At 41.1% G+C, this 25,170-nt stretch overlaps 1 protein-coding gene across 6 annotated transcripts in view; it reads left to right on the top strand.

Annotated features, from left to right (window-relative positions):
* Positions 1 to 25,170, top strand: part of KDM3A (lysine demethylase 3A) — a 62,593-nt gene that overhangs the window by 20,369 nt on the left and 17,054 nt on the right. For 5 of the 6 annotated variants that reach the window (XR_003437708.1, XR_003437709.1, XM_027129120.1 and 2 more), the window contains exons 9-12: positions 687 to 850; positions 2,407 to 2,921; positions 13,520 to 13,724; positions 22,422 to 22,636. Coding sequence is in view for 4 of the 6 variants with exons in the window: in XM_027129120.1 (XP_026984921.1) it covers positions 687 to 850; positions 2,407 to 2,921; positions 13,520 to 13,724; positions 22,422 to 22,636 (1,099 nt within the window). In the remaining 2 variants the exon portion in view is untranslated. The remainder of the gene's footprint in view (positions 1 to 686; positions 851 to 2,406; positions 2,922 to 13,519; positions 13,725 to 22,421; positions 22,637 to 25,170) is intronic. The other variant, XM_027129122.1, reaches the window with a different exon arrangement.

Genomic DNA, 25,170 nt, shown 5'->3' with positions numbered 1-25,170 from the left:
AGTATAAACTGGGAAGAATTTGGTCCGTTATTAATATTTTTGTAAAGTTAAAAGTACACGAAAGTGGAAGGGGACAAGTGTCCTAACTTTGTCCCACAGGCCTGTCATGACTTGATATTTTTTGCAGCTTGGGATGACCTTTGTGACTTGATGAGCCACAAACCAGCAAGAACCATGTCCTCAACCTTTATTGCACTGTAAAGGCTTAAGTTGGTACCCAGTAGGCACCACTGCCTGCAAGAGTCCTATGTGGTCTGGTCTCCTGCCAGTCTACGCAGTAAGTGCGTGGTGGGCACTTAGTAATGTCGAACTGAATGCATGTGAAGCTGCCACCACTTGAAGACTGTTGATTAAAAGCTCACTTCTGTGCATTGCATTAGTAAAGTAATTGCCACGTGGCTGCGTTTTCCTGGCATAATGATTCAGAGGTCTGAAAGATCAGCCTGTGATCTTTTATAGGAAGACGCAAGTTTCGTGAAAAGCTGGAGTGACTTATTTAATAGCTCTCAGGTATAAGTCCTCAATTTGTGATTTATTACTTGTTCTACCGTCCTGTTCTTTTTATTTGGTGATTTTGGTGTGCTTGTTTACTAAACCGAGCAAATAAACTTGAATCTTGCTAGCATTTCGTGATGCCTCAACTAGGGGCTTTCCTTTTAATATCTGTTTGGTTTGGTATCTTTTAGGCCTCTCCCAGTGTGTGTCCTGTACAGTCTGTTCCCACAACAGTTTTTAAGGAGATACTGCTCGGCTGCACTGCAGCCACTCCGCCAAGTAAGGACCCGAGACACCAGAGTACTCCCCAGGCTGCCAACTCTCCACCTAACCTTGGAGCAAAAATTCCTCAAGGGTGAGTAGTTATGATTGAAAAATGTTTAATCATAATACAGAGCACGGTTATTTTAGCCATGGTTCTTCCTGTCTGAGCTGACATTGCTCAGGCGGCAAGACTGACCCTACATTCAGTGTTTATAGAGAGACTCTTAGTGCAGCTAAAATTTGATGTAATTACCTGCCATTCAGTGTATCTCAGGTTGTCCAGGGAGGTTAGAGTTTCCAGGTTGGTCAGGTGCCTTCAGAGGTGGTTAAGTGTAGTAGGCATACAGGACAACATTTAAAGGGTTACAGAAAAGAAAGGGGTGTGAGGAAAGAGGCGCTTTCTTGACGTGATATAGGGAGAATGGTCAATTGAAATACTGCAGGCAGCTGTAGAATAATGTCCACTTTCAAGGAGAAGGGAGCAGGTTGGTTGTATATGGAAGACTGAGGTCAGTGAGAGTGTGGAGAAGAGGGAGACAGGGTTCCAGTGAGTGGTTCTCATCAGCCCAGACCTCAAGTATAGGTGAGAAATGTGGCAGTAGAGAAAATACTAAGTCATGAGGCATAGTTACTAAGTTATAGGTGAAGGTAATAAGAAATGTAAAATTTAATCAGAGATTTAAAGTGGCTACAAGGTTAATGGAGAGAAGAGTTTGAAGGGAAGGATCTCTTAGGAGGAGTGGTGGCCTGTGCAGGCAGTGGATAAAAACCTAAGATAGGGGTCAGAGACTGGTATAGAAAGGTAGGCTTGGAAGACCACTGCAGTAAGGTGGGAGGGTGGGTGAGCACATTGGTTCACTGGGAGGACAGTGGGCTGCTTGGGAGAGAGCTTGGAGGAGGGACACATAGCAGTCAGAGAGAGGGCGGAGTGGTCTTCAGGGCAGAAAGAGGGAGCGGTAAGAAGTTCGGTGGTACCCAAGCAAAGATGTCTAGTGTGGGTACTTAAGTGAGAACAGCTTCTCCAGGATGAGATCCTTTGTTAGAGGCAGGAAAACAAGTGTAACAGGAAAAAAGGACTCTGCATCTTGCTGGGGAAAGAACTTTAGGATGAATTTCAGAGAAACAAAGTTTCTTTAAGGATAACCCCTACTGGGGGTGGAGGGAGTACCAGATGGTTCTGTGAACAAGTACGTAATCAGCTGGCTCTTCTCTTTGCTTTGGGTCTTGATCACTGACCAAACAAGAGTGAAATAGTCCAGTGCTAAGGCTGGTAACACGTTCATAGTCAGATAGGGTTTTGCGCTGCTGGTGATTTGGGTTCCATGTGATACTCAGTTCGTTTTGAGGGAACGCTAAGGTTCATTTTGCTATGAGAAGTAGAACTAACTTGAAGTAGTTACGGATTTATGAGAACATGCAAATAGGATTTAGGGTTATCTTTTTCTTCGTGTTTAATATATTTTTGCAGAGCCATTGACTGATTACTTTTAACTCCAGCCCACAGAAACCTATCATAAATTCTCTAATATAAGCGGTTTTCTTTTCTCTTTCATACTGGTTACTTTAGGGAACCAAGCAATTATTTTTGGAAGGTAGGGAAGAGGTAAAAGAATCCTAGATGCTAGTTTTCATATTACTCTTTTTCAGAAGTCATAAACAGATTTTACCAGAACTTTCTTCCTGTCTAAATACGAAGCCTGAAATACTGAGAACACCAGATGTTGTCTGCAAAGTAGGGTTGCTCTCTTCAAAGTCCTCTCAGATTGGAACTGGAGACTTGAAAACCCTGAGTGAACCAAAGGGAAGCTATACCCAGCTGAAGACAAACACTGACCAGGAAAGCAGCTTGGAATCTTTTCCTCCATCATCGACTGACCTTCCTAGGGAGTGCTTACCTACAAAGGCTTCTTCTACGGCAGAACTGGAAATTGCCAGTACTCCTGAACTGCAGAAGCATCTCGAGCATGGACCTTCCACATCTGATGTCCTTTCAAATAAGCCAGAAGAGAAAGCAGATGTCAATAGTAATAGTCCTAATTGTTGTGTAGAAAAAAAGGTAGAACCTTCAACTTTAGGTTGCCAGTCACAGAATTTAAAGGAGTCTTCAGCAAAAGTAGATACTGAAAGCTGTTGTACAAGAAGCAACAATAAAATCCAGAATGGTGAGTGTTTCTGCATATCTTTATTGGTAGAAGGTAAGAAATGGTTGTCAGTACGTACATATCTTCTTCTTACCTTATGAGAAAATGACTGTAGAAAAAGTTCATACAATCAAAAAAGTTCAAAGAAGAAAGTAAAATCCCTAAATCTTCTCAGAAATGATTACTTTTAACATTTTGGTGGACTTAGTTCCATGTATATAGAAACACAGATAAACTATTACACAAATGGGTTCATACCAACAGTTTTACCCAGTGCATTAGTGTAGGTGCCTCTCAACATTTTAAAGTCTGCAAGGATTCCATTATATGCATTTACCGTATGACTTAGGTGGTTCCCAGTTTTTGGTTTAAGAAAATAATTTTGAAATAAAATCTAAAGTGATCTGATGATTGCTTTATCTTCAGCCTATTACTTATCTTTCTGTGACATCCAGGTTGGAGTGAAGGAAGTGATTGAAATTTTATGCTCACACAGGTAGTCCAGATTTGAAATTTTTTTAAAAAGGGAATTGCGGGCTTCCCTGGTGGCACAGTGGTTGAGAGTCCGCCTGCTGATGCAGGGGACACGGGTTCGTCCCCCGGTCCGGGAAGATCCCACATGCCGCGGAGCGGCTGGGCCCATGAGCCATGGCCGCTGAGCCTGCGCGTCCGGAGCCTGTGCTCCGCAACGGGAGAGGCCACGACAGTGAGAGGCCCGCGTACCGCAAAAAAAAAAAAAAAAAAAAAGGATTGCATCACCACCTCTAGAAAAGGGATTTTTAGTTAAAGAATTTAAGGACAGTGCTGAAACACCAGGCAGAGTCTCTTTGCTTAAGCGGAGGTCCGGCTGCACCCACAATTTAGAACTAAGTACTCTTCTTATAGAGAAAATGGCACATGTATTTCACACGACTTAAGTTTGAGGATGAATATCAGTGATGGTAGTTATCAGATGCTCTCTTACTAGAATTAATAGAACTAAATGGCTTCAGTGTGTCAGAAGGTTCAGGCCTATTACAGTTTAAAAATAGACTTGATAATTGTCAGCTGTGTGGGAAAATTAACTTGAAAAAAACTTAATAAAAACGCTATTCATTTGGGTAAGTAACAAATGAATAATCCACACTCTAGTTTTTCCTACAGGCCTCTGAAACTAGAGGTGGATTTGACTGGGGGTCTTTTTGAAGTAGAGTTGGAGGAATTGGAAAACAACTTCCCTTGCTGAGTAATACTTCTAACCCAGCTTGTTCATTCTTGAGGCTTAAGTTGATATAGCTGGTAATTTGCACAAAATTAATTGCATAAGGTTCTACTGTTCCTCAGGAGTTATGTAACTCCCCAAAGAAAGCGAATATTCATAACCATGTCCCTGTTCTATTTCTTTATTCTTTTTGAGTCATCAGCCCTCACATTCAGCTAGTTTTTAAGGCAAATTATTTTAATACGTGAAGAAACAAAGTTCTGGACCGGTAAGCACATTATAGGTATAGAAGTGAGTTTCAGAGCCCAGCTTTGTCTTTTTTAATATGTTGTGCAGCTGTGCTCCAGCTAAAATGATTTTAAGAGAAATGAAAAGCCACTCCACAGCCTGGTGCATGCTGTCTACTGGGACTTCTGGCTGAGGAGTAAGACAGTGTGATCAGAAGCCTGCCAGGATCTCTGTGCTGTTTCCACCAGTATTGCTTGTGGGTGTGGAGAGACTCGACTGGAAACTGTTCCTCTGCCGTGTGTGTCCTTGCTTGCTTAGGGGTTAGAAAACAAAAACAAGCTGGAGTTGAACAGCTGCCCTCTTTCTGTTTACTAGACGTGTGGCTCCTCAGAAGTTGGTGTTGCTTTTTTCCCTTGGCTCTGCTCTGAATTGAGTCCTTGATTGGGGATCAGCTGTTCCTCTCCTCACTGAAGAGCTAGATTTAGATAGTTCAACTTGCTTATTTCTAGGTATTTCCTCTTTTAAGCCCAGGCAGAACAGATAAGATAATCTCTGGACTCGGTCTGGGAAAACCTGGTCCCCTCAAAGGATGATGTGTTTCCAATATCTGAGTAATTAAAATTCCATCCTGAACTACTGATTTCTTTATTTTCCCTCCTTTCTTGCTTTACCTTCTCTTTCACTAACTGAATGCGAATGTTTAAGGGGGTCAAGGCCTGATGGCATCCATTTAGCATTTTACACTGTGCTCTAGTCATGCTTTAAAAGAGAGGTAAGATTAGAACACCTCTAAGGTAATTATTAAAGGTGCTTATATTATTTAAAGCCTTCTTTGGTTTGAGATCTTTCTTCTAGTTTCTTTCAAGACTCCTTACCACCATCTCCTATCCATCTCTTGACTGGGTCCCCAGAAGTTGTGTTTTTGTTTTTTGTTTGCCTAAGAATCAACTTTCCTCTTCTCAGCTCCCTTGGACCCCGAGAAAAGGTCTTTTCTGTCGGGTTTATTTTTTTTTTTTTAAACATCTTTATTGGGGTATAATTGCTTTACAATGGTGTGTTAGTTTCTGCTTTATAACAAAGTGAATCAGTTATACATATACATATGTTCCCATATCTCTTCCCTCTTGTGTCTCCCTCCCTCCCACCCTCCCTATCCCACCCCTCCAGGTGGTCACAAAGCACCAAGCCGATATCCCTGTGCCATGCGGCTGCTTCCCACTAGCTATCTACCTTACGTTTGTTAGTGTATATATGTCCATGCCTGTCTCTCGCCCTGTCACAGCTCACCCTTCCCCCTCCCCATATCCTCAAGTCCGTTCTCCAGTAGGTCTGTGTCTTTATTTCTGTCTTACCCCTAGGTTCTTCATGACATTTTTTTTTCTTAAATTCCATATATATGTGTTAGCATACGGTATTTGTCTTTCTGTTTCTGACTTACTTCACTCTGTATGACAGACTCTAGGTCTATCCACCTCATTACAAATAGCTCAATTTCGTTTCTTTTTATGGCTGAGTAATATTCCATTGTATATACGTGCCACATCTTCTTTATCCATTCATCCGATGATGGGCAATTAGGTTGTTTCCATCTCCGGGCTATTGTAAATAGAGCTGCAATGAATATTTTGGTACATGACTCTTCTTGAACTTTGGTTTTCTTAGGGTATATGCCCAGTAGTGGGATTGCTGGGTCATATGGTAGTTCTATTTGTAGTTTTCTAAGGAACCTCCCTACTGTTCTCCATAGTGGCTGAACCGATTCACATTCCCACCAGCAGTGCAAGAGGGTTCCCTTTTCTCCACACCCTCTCCAGCATTTATTGTTTCTAGATTTTTTGATGATGGCAATTCTGACTGGTGTGAGATGATATTTCATTGTAGTTTTGATTTGCGTTTCTCTAATGATTAATGATGTTGAGCATTCTTTCATGTGTTTGTTGGCAGTCTGTATATCTTCTTTGGAGAAATGTCTGTTTAGGTCTTCTGCCCATTTTTGGATTGGGTTGTTTGTTTTTTTGTTATTGAGCTGCATGAGCTACTTGAAATTTTGGAGATTAATCCTTTGTCAGTTGCTTCATTTGCAAATATTTTCTCCCATTCTGAGGGTTGTCTTTTGGTCTTGTTTATGGTTTCCTTTGCTGTGCAAAAGCTTTTAAGTTTCATTAGGTCCCATTTGTTTATTTTTGTTTTTATTTCCATTTCTCTAGGAGGTGGGTCAAAAAGGATCTTGCTGTGATTTATGTCATAGAGTGTTCTGCCTATGTTTTCCTCTAGGAGTTTGATAGTGTCTTGCCTTACATTTCGGTCTTTAATCCATTTTGAGCTTATTTTTGTGTATGGTGTTAGGGAGTGATCTAATCTCATACTTTTACATGTACCAGTCCAGTTTTCCCAGCACCACTTATTGAAGAGGCTGTCCTTTCTCCACTGTACATTCCTGCCTCCTTTATCAAAGATAAGGTGACCATATGTGTGTGGGTTTATCTCTGGGCTTTCTATCCTGTTCCATTGATCTATCTTTCTGTTTTTGTGCCAGTACCATACTGTCTTGATTACTGTAGCTTTGTAGTATAGTCTGAAGTCAGGGAGCCTGATTCCTCCATCTCCGTTTTTCGTTCTCAAGATTGCTTTGGCTATTCGGGGTCTTTTGTGTTTCCATACAAATTGTGAAATGTTTTGTTCTAGTTCTGTGAAAAATGCCAGTGGTAGTTTGATAGGGATTGCATTGAATCTATAGGTTGCTTTGGATAGTAGAGTCATTTTCACAATGTTGATTCTTCCAATCCAAGAACATGGTATATCTCTCCATCTATTTGTATCATCTTTAATTTCTTTCCTCAGTGTCTTATAATTTTCTGAATATAGGTCTTTTGTCTCCTTAGGTTGCTTTATTCGTAGATATTTTATTCTTTTTGTTGCAATGGTAAATGGGAGTGTTTTCTTGATTTCACTTTCAGATTTTTCATCCTTAGTGTATAGGAATGCCAGAGATTTCTGTGCATTAATTTTGTATCCTGCTACTTTACCAAATTCATTGATTAGCTCTAGTAGTTTTCTGGTGGCATCTTTAGGATTCTCTATGTATAGTATCATGTCATCTGCAAACAGTGACAGCTTTACTTCTTCTTTTCCGATTTGGATTCGTTTTATTTCCTCTTCTTCTCTGATTGCTGTGGCTAAAACTTCCACAACTATGTTGAATAAGAGTGGTGAGAGTGGGCAACCTTGTCTTGTTCCTGATCTTACTGGAAATGTTTTCAGTTTTTCACCATTGAGGATGATGTTGGCTGTGGGCTTGTCATATATGGCCTTTATTATGTTGAGGAAAGTTCCCTCTATGCCTACTTTCTGCAGGGTTTTTATCATAAATGGGTGTTGAATTTTGTCAAAAGCTTTCTCTGCATCTATTGAGATGATCATATGGTTTTTCTCCTTCAATTTGTTAATATGGTTTATCACATTGATAGATTTGTGTATATTGAAGAATCCTTGCATTCCTGGAATAAACCCCACTTGATCATGGTGTATGATCCTTTTAATGTGCCGTTGGATTCTGTTTGCTAGTATTTTGTTGAGGATTTTTGCATCTATGTTCATCAGTGATATTGGCCTGTAGTTTTCTTTCTTTGTGACATCCTTGTCTGATTTTGGTATCAAGGTGATGGTGGCCTCGTAGAATGAATTTGGGAGTGTTCCTCCCTCTGCTATATTTTGGAAGAGTTTGAGAAGGATAGGTGTTAGCTCTTCTCTAAATGTTTGATAGAATTCGCCTGTGAAGCCATCATCTGGTCCTGGGCTTTTGTTTGTTGGAAGATTCTTAATCACAGTTTCAATTTCAGCGCTTGTGATTGGTCTGTTCATATTTTCTATTTCTTCCTGATTCACTCTTGGCATGTTGTGCATTTCTAAGAATGTGTCCATTTCTTCCAGGTTGTCCATTTTATTGGCATAGAGTTGATTGTAGTAATCTCTCATGATCTTTTTTATTTCTGCAGTGTCAGTTGTTACTTCTCCTTTTTCATTTCTAATTCTATTGATTTGAGTCTTCTCCCTTTTTTTCTTGATGAGTCTGGCTAATGGTTTATCTATTTTGTTTATCTTCTCAAAGAACCAGATTTTAGTTTTATTGATCTTTGCTATTGTTTTCTTCATTTCTTTTTCATTTATTTCTGATCTGATTTTTATGATTTCTTTCCTTCTGCTAACTTTGGGGGTTTTTTGTTCTTCTTTCTCTAATTGCTTTAGGTGCGAGGTTAGGTTGTTTATTCGAGATGTTTCCTGCTTCTTAAGGTGGGCTTGTATTGCTATAAACTTCCCCCTTAGAACTGCTTTTGCTGCATCCCATAGGTTTTGGGTCGTTGTGTCTCCATTGTCATTTGTTTTTAGGTATTTTTTTATTTCCTCTTTGATTTCTTCAGTGATCACTTCGTTATTAAGTAGTGTATTGTTTAGCCTCCATGTGTTTGTATTTTTTCAGATCTTTTCCTGTAATTGATATCTAGTCTCATGGTGTTGTGGTCGGAAAAGATACTTGATACGATTTCAATTTTCTTAAATTTACCAAGGCTTGATTTGTGACCCAAGATATGATCTGTCCTGGAGAATGTTCCATGAGCACTTGAGAAAAATGTGTATTCTGTTGTTTTTGGATGGAGTGTCCTATAAATATCAATTAAGTCCATCTTGTTTAATGTATCATTTAAAGCTTGTGTTTCCTTATTTATTTACATTTTGGATGATCTGTCCATTGGTGAAAGTGGGGTGTTAAAGTCCCCTACTATGAATGTGTTACTGTTGATTTCCCCTTTTATGGCTGTTAGAATTTGCCTTATGTACTGAGGTGCTCCTATGTTGGGTGCATACATACTTACAATTGTTATATCTTCTTCTTGGATCGATCCCTTGATCATTATGTAGTGTCCTTCTTTGTCTCATCTAATAGTCTATTTCAAAGTCTATTTTGTCTGATATGAGAATTGCTACTCTAGCTTTCTTTTGGTTTCCATTTGCATGGAATATTTTTTTCCATCCCCTTACTTTCAGTCTGTATGTGTCTCTAGGTCTGAAGTGGGTCTCTTGTAGACAGCATATATAAGGGTCTTGTTTTTGTATCCATTCAGCCAATCTGTGTCTTTTGGTGGGAGCATTTAGTCCATTTACATTTAAGGTAATTATTGATATGTTCCTATTCCCATTTTCTAAATTGTTTTGGGTTCATTATTATAGGTCTTTTCCTTCTCTTGTGTTTCTTGCCTAGAGAAGTTCCTTTAGCATTTGTTGTAAAGCTGGTTTGGTGGTGCTGAACTCTCTCAGCTTTTGCTTGTCTGTAAAGGTTTTAATTTCTCCATCAAATCTGAATGAGATCCTTGCTGGGTAGAGTAATCTTGGTTGCAGGTTTTCCTCCGTCATCACTTTCAGTATGTCCTGCCACTCCCTTCTGGCTTGCAGAGTTTCTGCTGAGAGATCAACTGTTAACCTTATGGGGATTCCCTTGTGTGTTGTTTTTCACTTGCTGCTTTTAATATGCTTTCTTTGTATATAATTATTGACAGTTTGATTAATATGTGTCTTGGCGTATTTCTCTTTGGATTTATCCTGTATGGGACTCTCTGTGCTTCCTGGTCTTGATTAACTATTTCCTTTCCCATATTAGGGAAGTTTTCAACTATAATCTCTTCAAATATTTTCTCAGTCCCTTTCTTTTTCTCTTCTTCTTCTGGAACCCCTATAATTCAAATGTTGGTGCGTTTAATGTTATCCCAGAGGTCTCTGAGACTGTCCTCAGTTCTTTTCATTCTTTTTTCTCTATTCTGCTCTGCAGTAGTTATTTCCACTATTTTATCTTCCAGGTCACTTATCCGTTCTTCTGCCTCAGTTATTCTGCTATTGATCTCATCTAGAGTCTTTTTCATTTCATTTATTGTGTTGTTCTTCATTGTTTGTTTCATCTTTAGTTCTTCTAGGTCCTTGTTAAATGTTTCTTGCATTTTGTCCATTCTATTTCCAAGATTTTGGATCATCTTTACTATCATTATTCTGAATTCTTTTTCAGGTAGACTGCCCATTTCCTCTTCATTTGTTAGGTCTGGTGCATTTTTATCTTGCTCTTTCATCTGCTGTGTGTTTTTCTGTCTTCTCATTCTGCTTATCTTACTGTGTTTGGGGTCTCCTTTTTGCAGGCTGCAGGTTCGTAGTTCCCGTTGTTTTTGATGTCTGTCTCCAGTGGCTAAGGTTGGTTCAGTGGGTTGTGTAGGCTTCCTGGTGGAGGGGACTAGTGCCTGTGTTCTGGTGGATGAGGCTGGATCTTTTCTCTCTAGTGGGCAGGTCCACGTCTGGTGGTGTGTTTTGGGGTGTCTGTGGACTTATTATGGTTTTAGGCAGCCTCTCTGCTAAAGGGTGGGGTTGTGTTCCTGTTTTGCTAGTTGTTTGGCATAGGGTGTCCAGCACTGTAGCTTGCTGGTCGTTGAGTGAAGCTGGGTGCTGGTGTTGAGATGGAGATCTCTGGGAGATTTTCGCCGCTTGATATTATGTGGAGCTGGGAGGTCTCTTGTTGACCAGTGTCCTGAAGTTGGCTCTCCCACCTCAGAGGCACAGCACTGACTCCTGGCTGCAGCACTAAGAGCCTTTCATCCACACGGCTCAGAATAAAAGGGAGAAAAAGTAGAGAGAAAGAATTAGTAGAAGTAGGAAGAAAAAAAGAAGGGAAGGAAGGAAGGAAGAAAAAAAGAAGGGAAGGAAGGAAGGAAGAAAAAAAGAAGGGAAGAAAGGAGGGAGGGATGGAGGAAGGAAGGAAGGAAGGAAAAAAGAAAAGATACAGTAAAATAAAGTATAATAAAGTTATTAAATTAAAAAATAATTATTTAGGGAAAAAAGGGGGACGGATAGAACCTTAGGACAAATGGTGGAAGCAAAGGTATACAGACAAAATCTTACACAGAAGCATACACACTCACAAAAAGAAGAAAAGGAGAAAAAATAGATCTTGCTCTCGAAGTCCACCTCCTCAATTTGGGATGACTCGTTGTCTATTCATGCATTCCACAGATGCAGGGTACATCAAGTTGATTGTGGAGCTTTAATCCGCTGCTTCTGAGGCTGCTGGTAGGGATTTCCCTTTCTCTTCTTCGTTCTCACAGCTCACAGGGGCTCAGCTTTGGATTTGGCCCCGCCTCTGCGTGTAGGTCGCTGGAGGGCGTCTCTTTTTTGCTCAGACAGGACGGGGTTAAAGGAGCCGCTGATTGGGGGGCTAGGCTCACTCAGGCCGGGGGAGAGGGAAGGGCACGGCGTGCGGGGCGAGCCTGCGGCGGCAGAGGCCTGCATGACGTTGCACCAGCCTGAGGCGCGCCGTGCGTTCTCCCGGGAAAGTTGTCCCTGGATCCCGGGAACCTGGCAGTGGAGGGCTGCACAGGCTCCCCGGAAGAGGGGTGTGGATAGGGACCTGTGCTCGCACACAGGCTTCTTGGTGGCGGCAGCAGCAGCCTTAGCGTCTCCCGCCCGTCTCTGGGGTCCGTGCTTTTAGCCGTGGCTCGCGCCCATCTCTGGGGTTCGCGCTTTTAGCCACGGCTCGTCCCCGTCTCTGGAGTTCCTTTAAGCAGCGCTCTTAAACCCCTCTCCTCGTGCACCAGGAAGCAAAGAGGGAAGAAAAAGTCTCTTGCCTCTTCGGCAGGTGCAGACTTTTCCCCGGACGCCCTCCCGGCTAGCCGTGGTGCACTAACCCCTTCAGGCTATGTTCAAGCCGCCAACCCCAGTCCTCTCCCTGCGCTCGGACCAAAGCCCAAGCCTCAGCTCGCAGCCCCGTCCGCCCCGGCGGGTGAGCAGACAAGCCTCTCGGGCTGGTGAGTGCCGGTCGGCACCGATCCTCTGTGCGGGAATCTCCCCGCTTTGCCCTCCGCACCCCTGTTGCTGTGCACTCCTCCACGGCTCCGAAGCTCCCCCCTCCGCCTCCCGCAGTCTCTGCCCGTGAAGGGGCTTCCTAGTGTGTAGAAACCTTTCCTCTTTCACAGCTCCCTCCCACTGGTGCCGGTGCCGTCCCTATTCTTTTGTCTCTGTTTTTTCTTTTTTTCTTTTGCCCTACCCAGGTACGTGGGGAGTTTGTTGCCTTTTGGGAGGTCTGAGGTCTTCTGCCAGCATTCAGTAGGTGTTCTGTAGGTTCTGTAGGAGTTGCTCCACGTGTAGATGTATTTCTGGTGTATTTGTGGGGAGGAAGGTGATCTCCACCTCTTACTCTTCCGCCATCTTCCCCTCCGCCGCCTTCTGTCGGTTTTATATGAAATACAGTCCCTCAGTATCTGAGAGGGATCAGTTCCAGTACCCCCTGTGGATACCCAAAATGCACCAGTCCCCTACAGTTAGCCTTCCCATTCCCATCTGCAGGTTCTGCATCTGCAGATTCAGCCGACCACAGGTCGTGTAGTATTTTCAATCCATGGTTGGTTGAACTCACGGATGTAGAGGGCCCACTGTATACCTTAAGGCTCTTGACATAGAAATGGATTCCTTTCTATGTTATTTGGTCTGACACAGTGGTTGCTCTTTAATGTTACATCTCTATTTTTGTCTCCCTTTTTCTTAAAAACCATCTTAACTTTTCCTTTCAAGTTCACCTGCCCATTACAAGTTAAAACTTAAAACATGCATTTACTTAGAATCAAAATCCTCTCTTTAGCCAATGCTCTTAATCTTGAATGGAACATATGTGTGAAGGAAATAGAAGATATGTCAAGGGTCAAGTGGCATCTCCTAGAAGCATTTAGAGGATCACTCTTATAGGCCAGGGGGCCTGTGACGTTTGGAATGGTTAGCTTTTGCAGAATGCTTTGGAAAACACATCTCAAACCATTCTTTTTGAGTGTGAAAACTGACACAGTTGACTCCCGCGCGGTCCTCTGTTGAAGCGTTCTTCTTATCTAGGGTGAATAGAGGTATGCACTAACTTGGAATTGTGGGTCTGGGGTTTTAAGTTGCCAAATGGACTCACCAAATGAGATGTATTTTATAAAGAGAATAAAACTTCCAATTGTTCTGATAGTTGTCTTCTATTAAGCCATTTTTAGAAATTACTACAGTTGAACCAGTAATTGAGAAGAGGAGTTCTCCCTTTGGGAAAACTGACCTTTTGAATAGAATTCAGTCAAATATTGATGTGAGTTTTTAAATCTGAGGTCCCATTTTCCTTCATCTTTTTTTCTAGCCCCATCCCGGAAGTCGGTTTTGACAGACCCAGCCAAACTCAAGAAGCTGCAGCAGAGCGGTGAGGCCTTTGTGCAGGACGACTCTTGCGTGAACATCGTTGCGCAGCTGCCCAAGTGCCGGGAGTGTCGTTTGGACAGCCTCCGAAAGGATAAGGAGCAGCAGAAAGACTCGCCCGTGTTTTGCCGCTTCTTTCACTTCAGGAGGTGAGCCATTTGGGGAAAAGCTGAGATACCCTGGGCCCTAGAGTGTACTTTTCTCCCTCTTCTCCTAGCAACAGTAAGTCTAAAACTGAAGAGAGTACAGATTACACTTTTTAATCTGTGGATTTAGGAATCTAGATCTTATTACACATTCTTTCCTTCTCATTCTCCTTTTCAGGTTTTTTTTTTTTAAATCAAAGAAGCTTAAAAATATAAAATTCCATTTTTTTAACATCTTTTTTGGAGTATAATTGCTTTACAGTGTTGTGTTAGTTTCTGCTGTATAACAGAGTGAATCAGCTATATGCATACGTATATATCCCCATATCGCCTCCCGCTTGCGTCTCCCTCCTACCCTTCTTATCCCACCCATCTAGATGGTCGCAAAGTACCGAGCTGATCTCCCTGTGCTATGCGGCTGCTTCCCACTAGCTATCTGTTTTACTTCTGGTAGTGTATATTTGTCAATGCTACTCTCTCACTTCGTCCCAGCTTACCCTTTCCCCTCCCTGTGTCCTCAAGTCCATTCTCTACATCTGTATCTTTATTCCTGTCCTGACCTTAGGTTCATCACAACCATATTTTTTTTTGAGATTCCATATATATGTGTTAGCATACGGTATTTGTTTTTCTCTTTCTGACTGCACTCTGTATGACAGACTGTACGTCCATCCACCTCATTACAAATAACTCAATTTCTTTTCTTTTTATGGCTGAGTAATATTCTATTGTGTATACGTGCCACATCTTCTTTATCCATTCATCTGTCAGTGGACACTTAGGTTGCTTCCATGTCCTGGCTATTGTAAATAGTGCTGCAATGAATATTGTGGTACATGACTCTTTTTGAATTATGGTTTTCTCAGGGTATATGCCCAGTAGTGGGATTGCTGGGTCGTATGGTAGTTCTATTTTTAGTTTTTTAAGGAACCTCCATACTGTTCTCCATAGTGGCTGTATCAATTTACATTCCCACCAACAGTGCAAGAGGGTTCCCTTTTCTCCACACCCTCTCCAGCATTTATTGTTTGTAGATTTTTTGATAATGGCCATTCTGACCAGTGTGAGGTGATATCTCATGGTAGTTTTGATTTGCGTTTCTCTAATGATTAATGATGTTGAGCATTCTTTCATGTGTTTGTTGGCAATCTGTATATCTTCTTTGGAGAAAGGTCTGTTTAGGTCTTCTGCCCATTTTTGGATTGGGTTGTTTGTTTTTTTGATATTGAGCTGCATGAGCTGCTTGTATACTTTGGAGATTAATCCTGTGCCAGTTGCTTTGTTGGCAAATATTTTCTCCCATTCTGAAGGTTGTCTTTTCATCTTGTTTATGGTTTCCTATGCTGTGCAAAAGCTTTTAAGTTTCATTAGGTCCCATTTCTTTATTTTTGTTTTTATTTCCATTTTATTTCCATTTCCTCTAGGAGGTGGGTCAAAAGGGATCTTGCTGTGATTTATGTCATAGAGTGTTCTGCCTGTGTTTTCTTCTAAGAGTTTTATAGTGGCCTTACATTTAGGTCTTTAATCCATTTTGAGTTTATCTTTGTGTATGGTGTTAGGGAGTGTTCTAATTTCATTCTTTTACATGTAGCTGTCCAGTTTTCCCAGCACCACTTACTGAAGAGGCTGTCTTTTCTCCATTGTATATTCTTGCCTCCTTTATCAAAGATAAGCTGACCATATGTGCATGGGTTTACTCTGGGCTTTCTATCCTTTTCCATTGATCTATATTTCTGTTTTTGTGCCAGTACCATACTGTCTTGATTACTGTAGCTCTGTAGTATAGTCTGAAGTCTGGCAGCCTGATTCCTCCAGCTCTGTTTTTCTTTCTCAAGATTGCTTTGGATCTTCAGGGTCTTTTGTGTTTCCATACAAGTTGTGCAATTTTTAAAATTATTATTATTATTTTTTGCGGTACGCAGGCCTCTCACTGCTGTGGCCTCTCCCATTGCGGAGCACAGGCTCCGGACGAACATGCTCAGCGGCCATGGCTCATGGGCCCAGCCGCTCCGCGGCCTGTGGGATCTTCCCGACCGGGGCACCAAACCTGCAACCTCTGCATCGGCAGGCGGACTCTCAACCACTGCACCACCAGGGAATCCCCAAGTTGTGCAATTTTTGGTTCTAGTACTGCGAAAAATACCATTGGTAATTTGATAGGGATTGCATTGAATCTGTAGATTGCTTTGGGTAGTAGAGTCATTTTCACAGTTGATTCTTCCAATCCAAGAACATAGTATATGTCTCCATCTGTTTGTATCATCTTGAATTTCTTTCATCAGTGTCTTACAGTTTTCTGCATACAGGTCTTTTGTCTTCTTAGGTAGGTTTATTCCTAAGTATTTTATTCTTTTCATTGTAATGGTAAATGGGAGTGTTTCCCTAATTTCTCTTTCAGATTTTTCATCATTAGTGTATAGGAATGCAAGAGATTGCTGTGTGTTAATTTTGTATCCTGCTACTTTACCACATTCATTGATTAGCTCTAGTAGGTTTCTGGTAGCATCTTTAGGATTCTCCATGCATAGTATCATGTCATCTGCAAAGAGTGACAGTTTTACTTCCTTTCTGATTTGGATTCCTTTTATTTCTTTTTCTTCTCTGATTACTGTGGCCAAAACGTCCAAAACTATGTTGAATAATAGTGGTGAGAATGGGCAACCTTGTCTTGTTGCCCTGAGAAATGGTTTCAGTTTTTCATCATTTAGAACGACGTTGGCTGTGGGTTTGTCTTACATGGGCTTTATTATGTTGAGATAGGTTCCCTCTCTGCCCACTTTCTGGAGAGTTTTTATCATAAATGTGTGTTGAATTTTGTCAAAAGCTGTTTCTGCATCTCTTGAGATGATCATATGGTTTTTCTCCTTCAATTTGTTAATATGGTGAATCACATTGATTGATTTGCGTATATTGAAGAATCCTTGCATTCCTGGAATAAACCCTACTTGATCATGGTGTATAATCCTTTTAATGTGCTGTTGGATTCTGTTTGCTAGTATTTTGTTGAGGATTTTTGCATCTGTGTTCATCAGAGATATTGGCCTGAAGTTTTCTTTTTTTGTGACGTCTTTGTCTGGTTTTGGTATCAGGGTGATGGTGGCCTCGTAGAATGAGTTGGGGAGTGTTCCTCCCTCTGCTATATTTTGGAAGAGTTTGAGAAGGATAGGTGTTAGCTCTTCTCTAAATGTTTGATAGAATTCACCTGTGAAGCCATCTGATCCTGGGCTTTTGTTTGTTGGAAGATTTTTAATCACAGTTTCAATTTCAGCGCTTGTGATTGGTCTGTTGATATTTTCTGTTTCTTTCTGGTTCAGTCTTGAAAGGTTGTGCTTTTCTAAGAAATTGTCTATTTCTTCCAGGTGGTCCATTTTATTGGCTTGTAGTCATCTCTCATGATCCTTTGTATTTCTGCAGTGTCAGTTGTTACTCCTCCTTTTTCATTTCTAATTCTGTTGATGTGAGTCTTCTCCCTTTTTTTCTTGATGCGTCTGGCTAATGGTTTATCAATTTTGTGTATCTTCTCAAGGAGCTAGCTTTTAGTTTTATTGAGCTTTGCTGTCCTTTCCTTCATTTCTCTTTCATTTATTTCTGATCTGATCTTTATGATATTTTTCCTTCTGCTAACTTTGGGGGTTTTTTGTTCTTCTTCCTCTAATTGCTTTAGGTGTAAGGTTAGGTTGTTTGAGATTTTTGTTGAGGTAGGATTGTATTGCTATAAACTTCCCTCTTAGAACTACTTTTGCTGTATCCCATAGGTTTTGGGTTGTCCTGTTTTCATTGTCATTTGTTTCTAGCTATTTTTTGATTTCCTCAGTGATCTCTCAGTTATTTAGTAGTGTATTGTTTAGCCTCCATGTGTTTGTATTTTTTACGGTTTTTTTCCTGTAATTGATATCTAGACTCATAGTGTTGTGGTCGGAGAAGCTACTTGATACGATTTAATTTTCTTAAATTTACCAAGGCTTGATTTGTGACCCAAGATATGATCTATCCTAGAGAATGTTCCATGAACACTTGAGAAGAAAGTGTATTCTGTTGTTTTTGGATAGAATATCCTATAAATATCAATTAAGTCCAAGTTGTTTAATGTGTCATTTAAATTTTGTGTTTCCTTATTTATTTTCATTTTGGATCATCTGTCCATTGGTGAAAGTAGGATGTTCAAGTCCCCTACTATTACTGTGTTACTGTCAATTTCCCCATTTATGGCTGTTAGCATTTGCCTTATGTATTGAGGTACTCCTGTGTTGGGTGCATAAATATTTATAATTGTTATGTCTTCTTCTTGGATTGATCCCTTGATTATTATGTAGTGTCCTTCTTTGTCTCTTGTAATAGTCTTTATTTTAAAGTCTATTTTGTCTGATATGAGAATTGGTACTCCAGCTTTCTTTTGATTTCCCTTTGCATGGAATATCTCTTTCCATCCCCTAACTTTCAGTCTGTATGTGTCCCTAGATCTGAAGTGAGACTTTGTAGACAGCATATGTACGGGTCTTGTTTTTGTATCCATTCATCTGGTCTGTCTTTTGGTTGGAGTATTTAATTCATTTACATTTAAGGCAATTATTGATATGTGTGTTTCTGTTACCATTTTCTTAATTGTTTTGGGTTTGTTTTTGTAAGTCTTTTCCTTCTCTTGTGTTTCCTGCCTAGAGAAGTTCTTTAGCATTTGTTGTAAAGCTGGTTTGGTACCGCTGAATTCTCTTAACTTTTGCTTATCTGTAAGGGTTTTAATTTCTCCATCGAATCTGAATGAGATCCTTGCTGGGTAGAGTAATCTTGGTTGTAAGTTTTTCCCTTTCATCACTTTAAATATGTCCTGCCACTCCCTTCTGGCTTGCAGAGTTTCTGCTGAAAAATCAGCTGTTAACCTTATGGGGATTCCCTTGTATGTTATTTGTTGCTTTTCCCTTGCTGCTTTTAATATTTTTCTTTGTATTTAATTTTATTTATTTTTCTTTGTATTTAATTTTTGATGTGTCTCAGCGTGTTTCTCTTTCGATTTATCCTGTGTCATACTCTCGGTGCTTCCCGGACTTGATTGACTATTTCCTTTCCCATGTTAGGGAAGTTTTTGACTGTCATGTCTTCAGATATTTTCTCAGACCCTTTCTTTTTCTCTTCCTCTGGGACCCCTGTAATTCGAATGTTGGTGCATTTAATGGTGTCCCCGAGGTCTCTGAGACTGTCCTCAATTCTCTTCATTCTTTTTTCTTTTTTCTGCTCCCTGGCAGTTATTCCCACCATTTTACCTTCCAGCTCACTTATCCGTTCTTCTGCCTCAGTTATTCTGCTATTGATTCCTTCTAGAGTATTTCTAATTTCAGTAATTGTGTTGTTCATCACTGTTTGTTTGCTTTTTAGTTCTTCTAGATCCTTGTTAAATGTTTCTTGTATTTTCTCCATTCTGTTTCCAAGATTTTGGATCATGTTTACTATCATTACTCTGAATCCTTTTTCAGGTAGGTTGCCTATTTCATCTTCATTTATTTGGTCTTGTAGATTTTTACCCTGCTCCTTCGTCCGTAACGTATTTTTTTGTCATTTCATTTTTTTTGATGGGTGGTGCTGTATTCTTGTCTTACTGGTTGTTTGGCCTGGGACGTCCAGCACTGGCGTTTGTAGGCAGTTGGATAGAGCTGGGTCTTGGTGCTGCGATGAGGACCTCTGGGAGGCCTCACTCCAGTCGATATTCCCTGGGGTCTGAGGTTCTCTGTTAGTTCGGTGGTTTGGACTCGGAGCTCCCACCACAGGGCCCGACCTCCGGCCTGGGAATCAAGATCCTGCAAGCATGTGGCAGGTGAAGTAGTGGTCCCTCAAAGACATGGACATCCAAATCCCTGGAACCGCCTGGCTGGTGTGCGGCGATGGGGACCGGAGCCGCTGGAGGGGCAGGGCGGTGGCCTGAGGAGCACAGGGTGGCCTGGTGTCTAAAGTTCTATTTTTAAAAGTAACAAACATAGAAAAATTCTGAAGGTTCTAAAACACCACCACAAATAACTACTGTTACCTTTTCAGTGCATTTTAGTGTTTACGTGGTCATAAAATATATTCAAGCATACCTACTTGGTGTGTTGTGTATACTTTTTAATAAATTTATTTATCTATTTATTTTTGGCTTCGTTGGGTCTTTGTTGCTGTGCGTGGGCTTTCTCTAGTTGCAGCAAGTGGGGGCTACGCTTTGTTGCGGCACGTGGGCTTCTCATTGCGGTGGCTTCTCTTGTTGCAGTGCATGGGCTCTAGGCGCATGGGCTTCAGTAGTTGTGGCCTGTGGTCTCTAGAGCGCGGGCTCAGTAGTTGTGGTGCACGGGCTTAGTTGCTCTGCGGCATGTGAGATCTTCCTGGACCAGGGCTCAAACCTGTGTCCTCTGCATTGGCAGGCGGATTCAAAAGCACTGCGCCACCAGGGAAGTCCCTATATACTGTTTTGAATTTTACTTTCTCCAGTGCATACTTTCCCAGTTCGTAATAGGAACCACTTGATCATGTTAACTTCTTTTGCAAATACTTTTGAATAACTATGCAAGAACCCATAATAACAGTGTTGGAAAATTCATTTAACCAATTCCCTTGTTGATGTTAAGATTATTATGTATTTTTTGCCACTAAAAATAATACAGAAATGATCATCAGCTTGTCCTCATCTCTGATTATTTATTTTGGAAAGGTTATTGGAAGTGGCATTACTGGGTCAGAAGGTGTGTGTTTTAAGGCTTTGATACATAAGTTCTGCCAAATGGCCCTGGAGGAAGGTTGCACCTGCATCCATGCCCACTGGCAGGTTTGAGCATTCCCGTCTCCGTGTACCTTTGCCAGCCGGTGTATCTTTAAAAAATCTTTCCTGCTTTTATAGGCAAAAACTTTCATTTTTACATTGCGTTTTTTTTTTCTTTAAGTCAAATTTTCTTTAAATTCTTCCATCCTGCGTGAAGAGAAAGGTAGCCTTCTGGTCTTTCTGATGTATAATGAGCAGTGTTGCTCTGGGTGTAGATGAGCTTTTACATATCATACATTTTTCCAGAAATCCAGGTAGTTTCAGTCTCAACTAGTTCTAATCATAAACAGCAGTGATGACTTTAATTTCTTCCTATTCTCCTCTCCTTTAGTTTTATCAGGATTAAAGATTGCTGATGAACTGAATTAAATGCACGGGCATTTTAATGATCAATAATTATATCTGTGCTGATAACTTTCAGATTCAGGGTTATTTAATGAAGAGTTTATTTAAGAGTTTTTTAGATGGTAGTTTGTCCCATTCATTCCTGAGTAAATTGCAGAAGCACCATGATAATATGTGTGTATAGCATTTAGAGCTGTGATAACTGTTAACAGAAGTCAGTGTATTAGAAACTCAAACAAACTCACTTCTCTGGCGAAAAGAATATCATGGTTGTAAAAGCAAAGCCTTTTTTTCCTGATATTTAGAGTGAAGATCGACACTGTCATTAGTCTTATCAAATTTGTTTCTCATTAAATTCTGCAGATTAAATGGGAGGGGGTAGGGTCTCAGTGGTTGCCAAATCCTGTTTTCCATCTCCTCCCCATTTGAAATCGCTTCCAAATTTATTTTTTAGAACTATGCCTAGCTCTAATTTGGGCTATCAATTAAAATCTTGCATCTGTCCTTTGGACTCCTAGAAATTTGCAAAAACATTTTGCAAACAAATGTTTGCAGAAACATTTGCATCTGTTATGCAACTCCCAGTGTCCTTCCAGTTCATTCTACACAGTTCTGGACAAATGCTTTTCCTAAAGCACAACTTTATGTGTGTCTCGTGGACTCAAAAAAGTTTCGGCAGCTGCCCAACGACTAGCAAAGAAATCAAGGTCCCTGCGTTTTTCTTGCAAGGCCAAGCTTAGTTATTGTCTCTAACATGAAGTCTTCTTCATACAAGACCCACAGAACTCGTAGTCAGCACTTCTTCCTCTGACTCCTGTATGACTCAATGACTGTTACGATACCAGTCATACCCTATTTCCCCGGGTGTTTTATGTCTACTTCTGTGTCTCCAGCTAGATTGACATACAATGTTGTGTTTAAATAAGTCCAAAACTATTGCATACCTTAGGAAAAACATGGCAGATGTCAAAGATGCTGAAAGAGAATGCTGAGAAAATATTCTGCTTTTTGCTCCACCTTCATAGGTACCGAGGCTCATCCTAACACTGCCTCTTATTCCAGAAGCTTGCATGGTGATTTGTAGCTAGGATTCCTAAGGGTGTTGAATACCTCATGGATCTGTGTGGTCATGGCTTCAGTGTTGTAGGGTTGGCCTTCCCCTCCCGAGCATTACTCTTGAAGCCGTAGTTGTGTTCAAATTTGGTCAGATTATTTGTCACCTTCTGTTTGTTACCAGTTTACTTCTGTGGTGACTTGTGATTATTCTTGCTATTAAGTTCCAAGTCAGGCAGGTTCAGTAGCTGTCCTTGGAAATGACCTGAGTAGATCTTGGTTCGAGTGGAAAGCACAACTCCCTCTCCCTGCCAACCCCCCGTGTCTTTTGGGGGAAAGCTTGGAAGTTTTAAAAATCTTTCTATTGATGTTGCCAAGTAGCAAGGGGCTGCAATTAGCCATGGAGATTATGGAAAACTGGGAAGGAAACGCTTGACTTAAATAACATTTCAAAAGTAACAACAAGACGTAAGTCACTATTTCATGTATGTAACATGTTTTCTTTATTTTTTCACTCCCTCTAGGTTACAGTTCAACAAACATGGTGTATTGCGGGTAGAAGGCTTCTTAACACCAAACAAGTATGACAGTGAAGCAATTGGCTTGTGGTTGCCTTTAACCAAAAATGTTGTTGGGACTGATTTGGACACAGCAAAGTATATCCTGGCCAACATTGGAGACCACTTCTGTCAAATGGTGATTTCTGAAAAGGAAGCTATGTCAACTATTGAGCCACACAGTAAGAGCATCTCTTAGGGGGTAGGATTTTTGAGTCCAACTTGATTTTTGTTCCTAAATGACACCTAAGTCCTAATTGTATGGATTTCATTTTCACCCAGAAGTGTAGATGACTTTGGTATAATGAAGTTGCATTTTTCCTTTTGTAACAGATTCTGCCTGTTGATTTCATCAAAGTCAGTGATCTATCTGTGGGGTTTGTTTCAGGGCAATTACTAAATTTTTTGTTAAGAAAGGTAAAGGTGAGGTGGCGGTGGAATTTGCATAGCCTTACCAACAAGTGTGGACTCACCAAAAGGGGGTTATTTTAAGACAAAGGTTCTTAAGAAAACATTTCAAAGAAGATAATGGACAGGCTGTACCCTAGACCTACTGAATCAGGGTCTGAGGAGGCTGGGACCCAGGCATGAAAATGGGAACAAGCGCAGATGAAAATGATTCTGTTAGAGTCAAGGTTTTCAGGGAAAACTTGGAGGTTCCAGCCAGGTGTGCAGTAAACCACAGAGATCAGTGTGGGTGACACATTAGAGCCAGACCTCCCTCATGACATCTCAAGGTACGGTGTCGAAGAGGACAGCATACCTCTTGTCTGTATGCCCTTAGAAGTGAGATATCCAGCCAGAAGCACCAAGGGGCATGTGTCTTTTTAAGTCTCACACTTTGTTCCATCATTTTATCTTTTCCAAATGGTGGCAAGTTAAAAGTGAAGCCTTTCCATCCCTCTGGTAGATGTCTTTTCAGACTTTGCATAGCCAAATATGTTTCAGTATAAGCATCCACACATCCTGAGCTTAGGAACTTTGGTCGTAGGCCCAGGAACTAACTGAAGCTAGCCTAAGCACAACAGTAACTTACTGGATAAGTTTGAACACTGTTACATCTCAGAGTCCAAGGAATGGGAACTGACATTCCCAGGAGCGGGAACTCAGATCTAGGTGGGGTATGGGATTGTGAGCTCCACGGGCAGCCAGGGTCCTGCTGAAGTGGAGAGCAGCTTTGTAATCACTGTTCTGTTGGGGTAGTAGAGACTCTGATAAGTCAAGAATCGTATTAAAGTTGTTTTTCCTATAATCTATTTAGGACAAGTGATACTGGTTTTCCATTTTCAGTAGAGATACAAAAGTTTTCTTCTTGTATACTTTTAAGTAAGAGAAGATTTAAAGAAAAGTTCTTAAGTAACTGGTCTAGAGGTAGTGTATGAATGACTGGGTTGCAAAAACAATCTTTTGGAATGTATTAGTAGCTTCCTGAATCGGAGGGGCTGTTTTAAGCTACTGATGTTTTTTCTTTGCTCAAGGTGAGTCGTCTGAAAAATGTGTCCTTAAAGATGTAATTGTGATTAATGTTTCCTCCTTGCCTATTTGATTATCCTGTTCCTCTTTGTTTCCTCTGTGACAAGCTGGTCAGCTGGAGAGAGGAACTCACTGTGAGTGATACTGAAAGATGCCACCACAAGGTGTCGCTAGAGAGGGGGTGGAGGGTACCCTCTGATCCTGAGATTAGGAAGCAGGTCTCAGCTTTTATACATTTATTCTGTCTTTTCAATGACAAATTATCATTAAATAGGTGGCTGAGAGATCTAAGACTACTCTCTAATAAAAGTCTAATCCAATGGCCAAGGTGAAGTTCATAGAATCTCACGTGTAAAACGCCTCAAGTTCTATGTATTGTGCACTGAGCTTTCACATTGTAATGAAACGGCAGAGGTTCACTCAGCAGTTGGATTAACTTAAAGCAAACTGAAGTTAGTCATTTCTTTTGTGGGCAGTCTGAAGAAAGAAGTAACCACTGACTGGATTAGGAAAAGATGTCCTCCGTAGAACACGAATGTGACAGTATTGATCCTGTCTTGTTCGAGAGAGAGACAGACAGAAAACAGTCTTCTGATCAGCAGACGTTGGGCTTTTCTGTGACGCAGGAAAATGTCCTCCCTTTGCTCTTACTCCTTGAAGCTTTCTAATGCCGTATGTGGCACTCCTCCACGGTTGGGGGGTGGGGTACGGTTTCCTGCCCAGTCCTGGAAGGCCCCTCTCTCCAGTTTCCGGGGTTTGGCCACTGGAACAGAAGATGCTGCTTCATAGAATTCGTGATTGTGCCTCAGTCTGTTGGCGCTACTTGGTTAGTATGAGTCGGTCCTGGGTGCCTGCATCACTCCTGGCTCTAAAAATTGAGTTTCCGACACTGGCCTATGACGGAACCGACTTTGGACCATTGTGCCCCCTACTAGTTAATGCGCTGCTCCCACCAGGTTTCCCTCAGCGCCCTGGGGTTTTTCATGGGCAGTCTGAGTGGTTTCGGGGCATCTGTGAATAACCTGACACTCGACACTGAAGGTTGGGTTTGTGTATTTGAGTCAATTATTTTTCCTTTGGAGAAAGCATGGTCCGTGTTGCCTTTAGGGTCTCAGATGGTCTCATGACCCAAAATGTGAAGAACCACTGCTCCTTTATATTTGTGTCCGAACTCCAGCTTGTGTAACTAATGCTGCTTTTTTCACTGACTTACTCAGCAGGACTTACTATGCAGAGCTCCTTG

This window comes from Aethalodelphis obliquidens, unplaced genomic scaffold (assembly GCF_003676395.1).
Source record: "Aethalodelphis obliquidens isolate GAN/ISIS:26980383/991018 unplaced genomic scaffold, ASM367639v1 scaffold35, whole genome shotgun sequence".
Classification (NCBI taxonomy): Eukaryota; Metazoa; Chordata; class Mammalia; order Artiodactyla; family Delphinidae; genus Aethalodelphis; species Aethalodelphis obliquidens.
The sequence above is the reverse complement of the archived record's forward strand: the minus strand, read 5'-3'. Positions and strand labels throughout refer to the sequence as shown.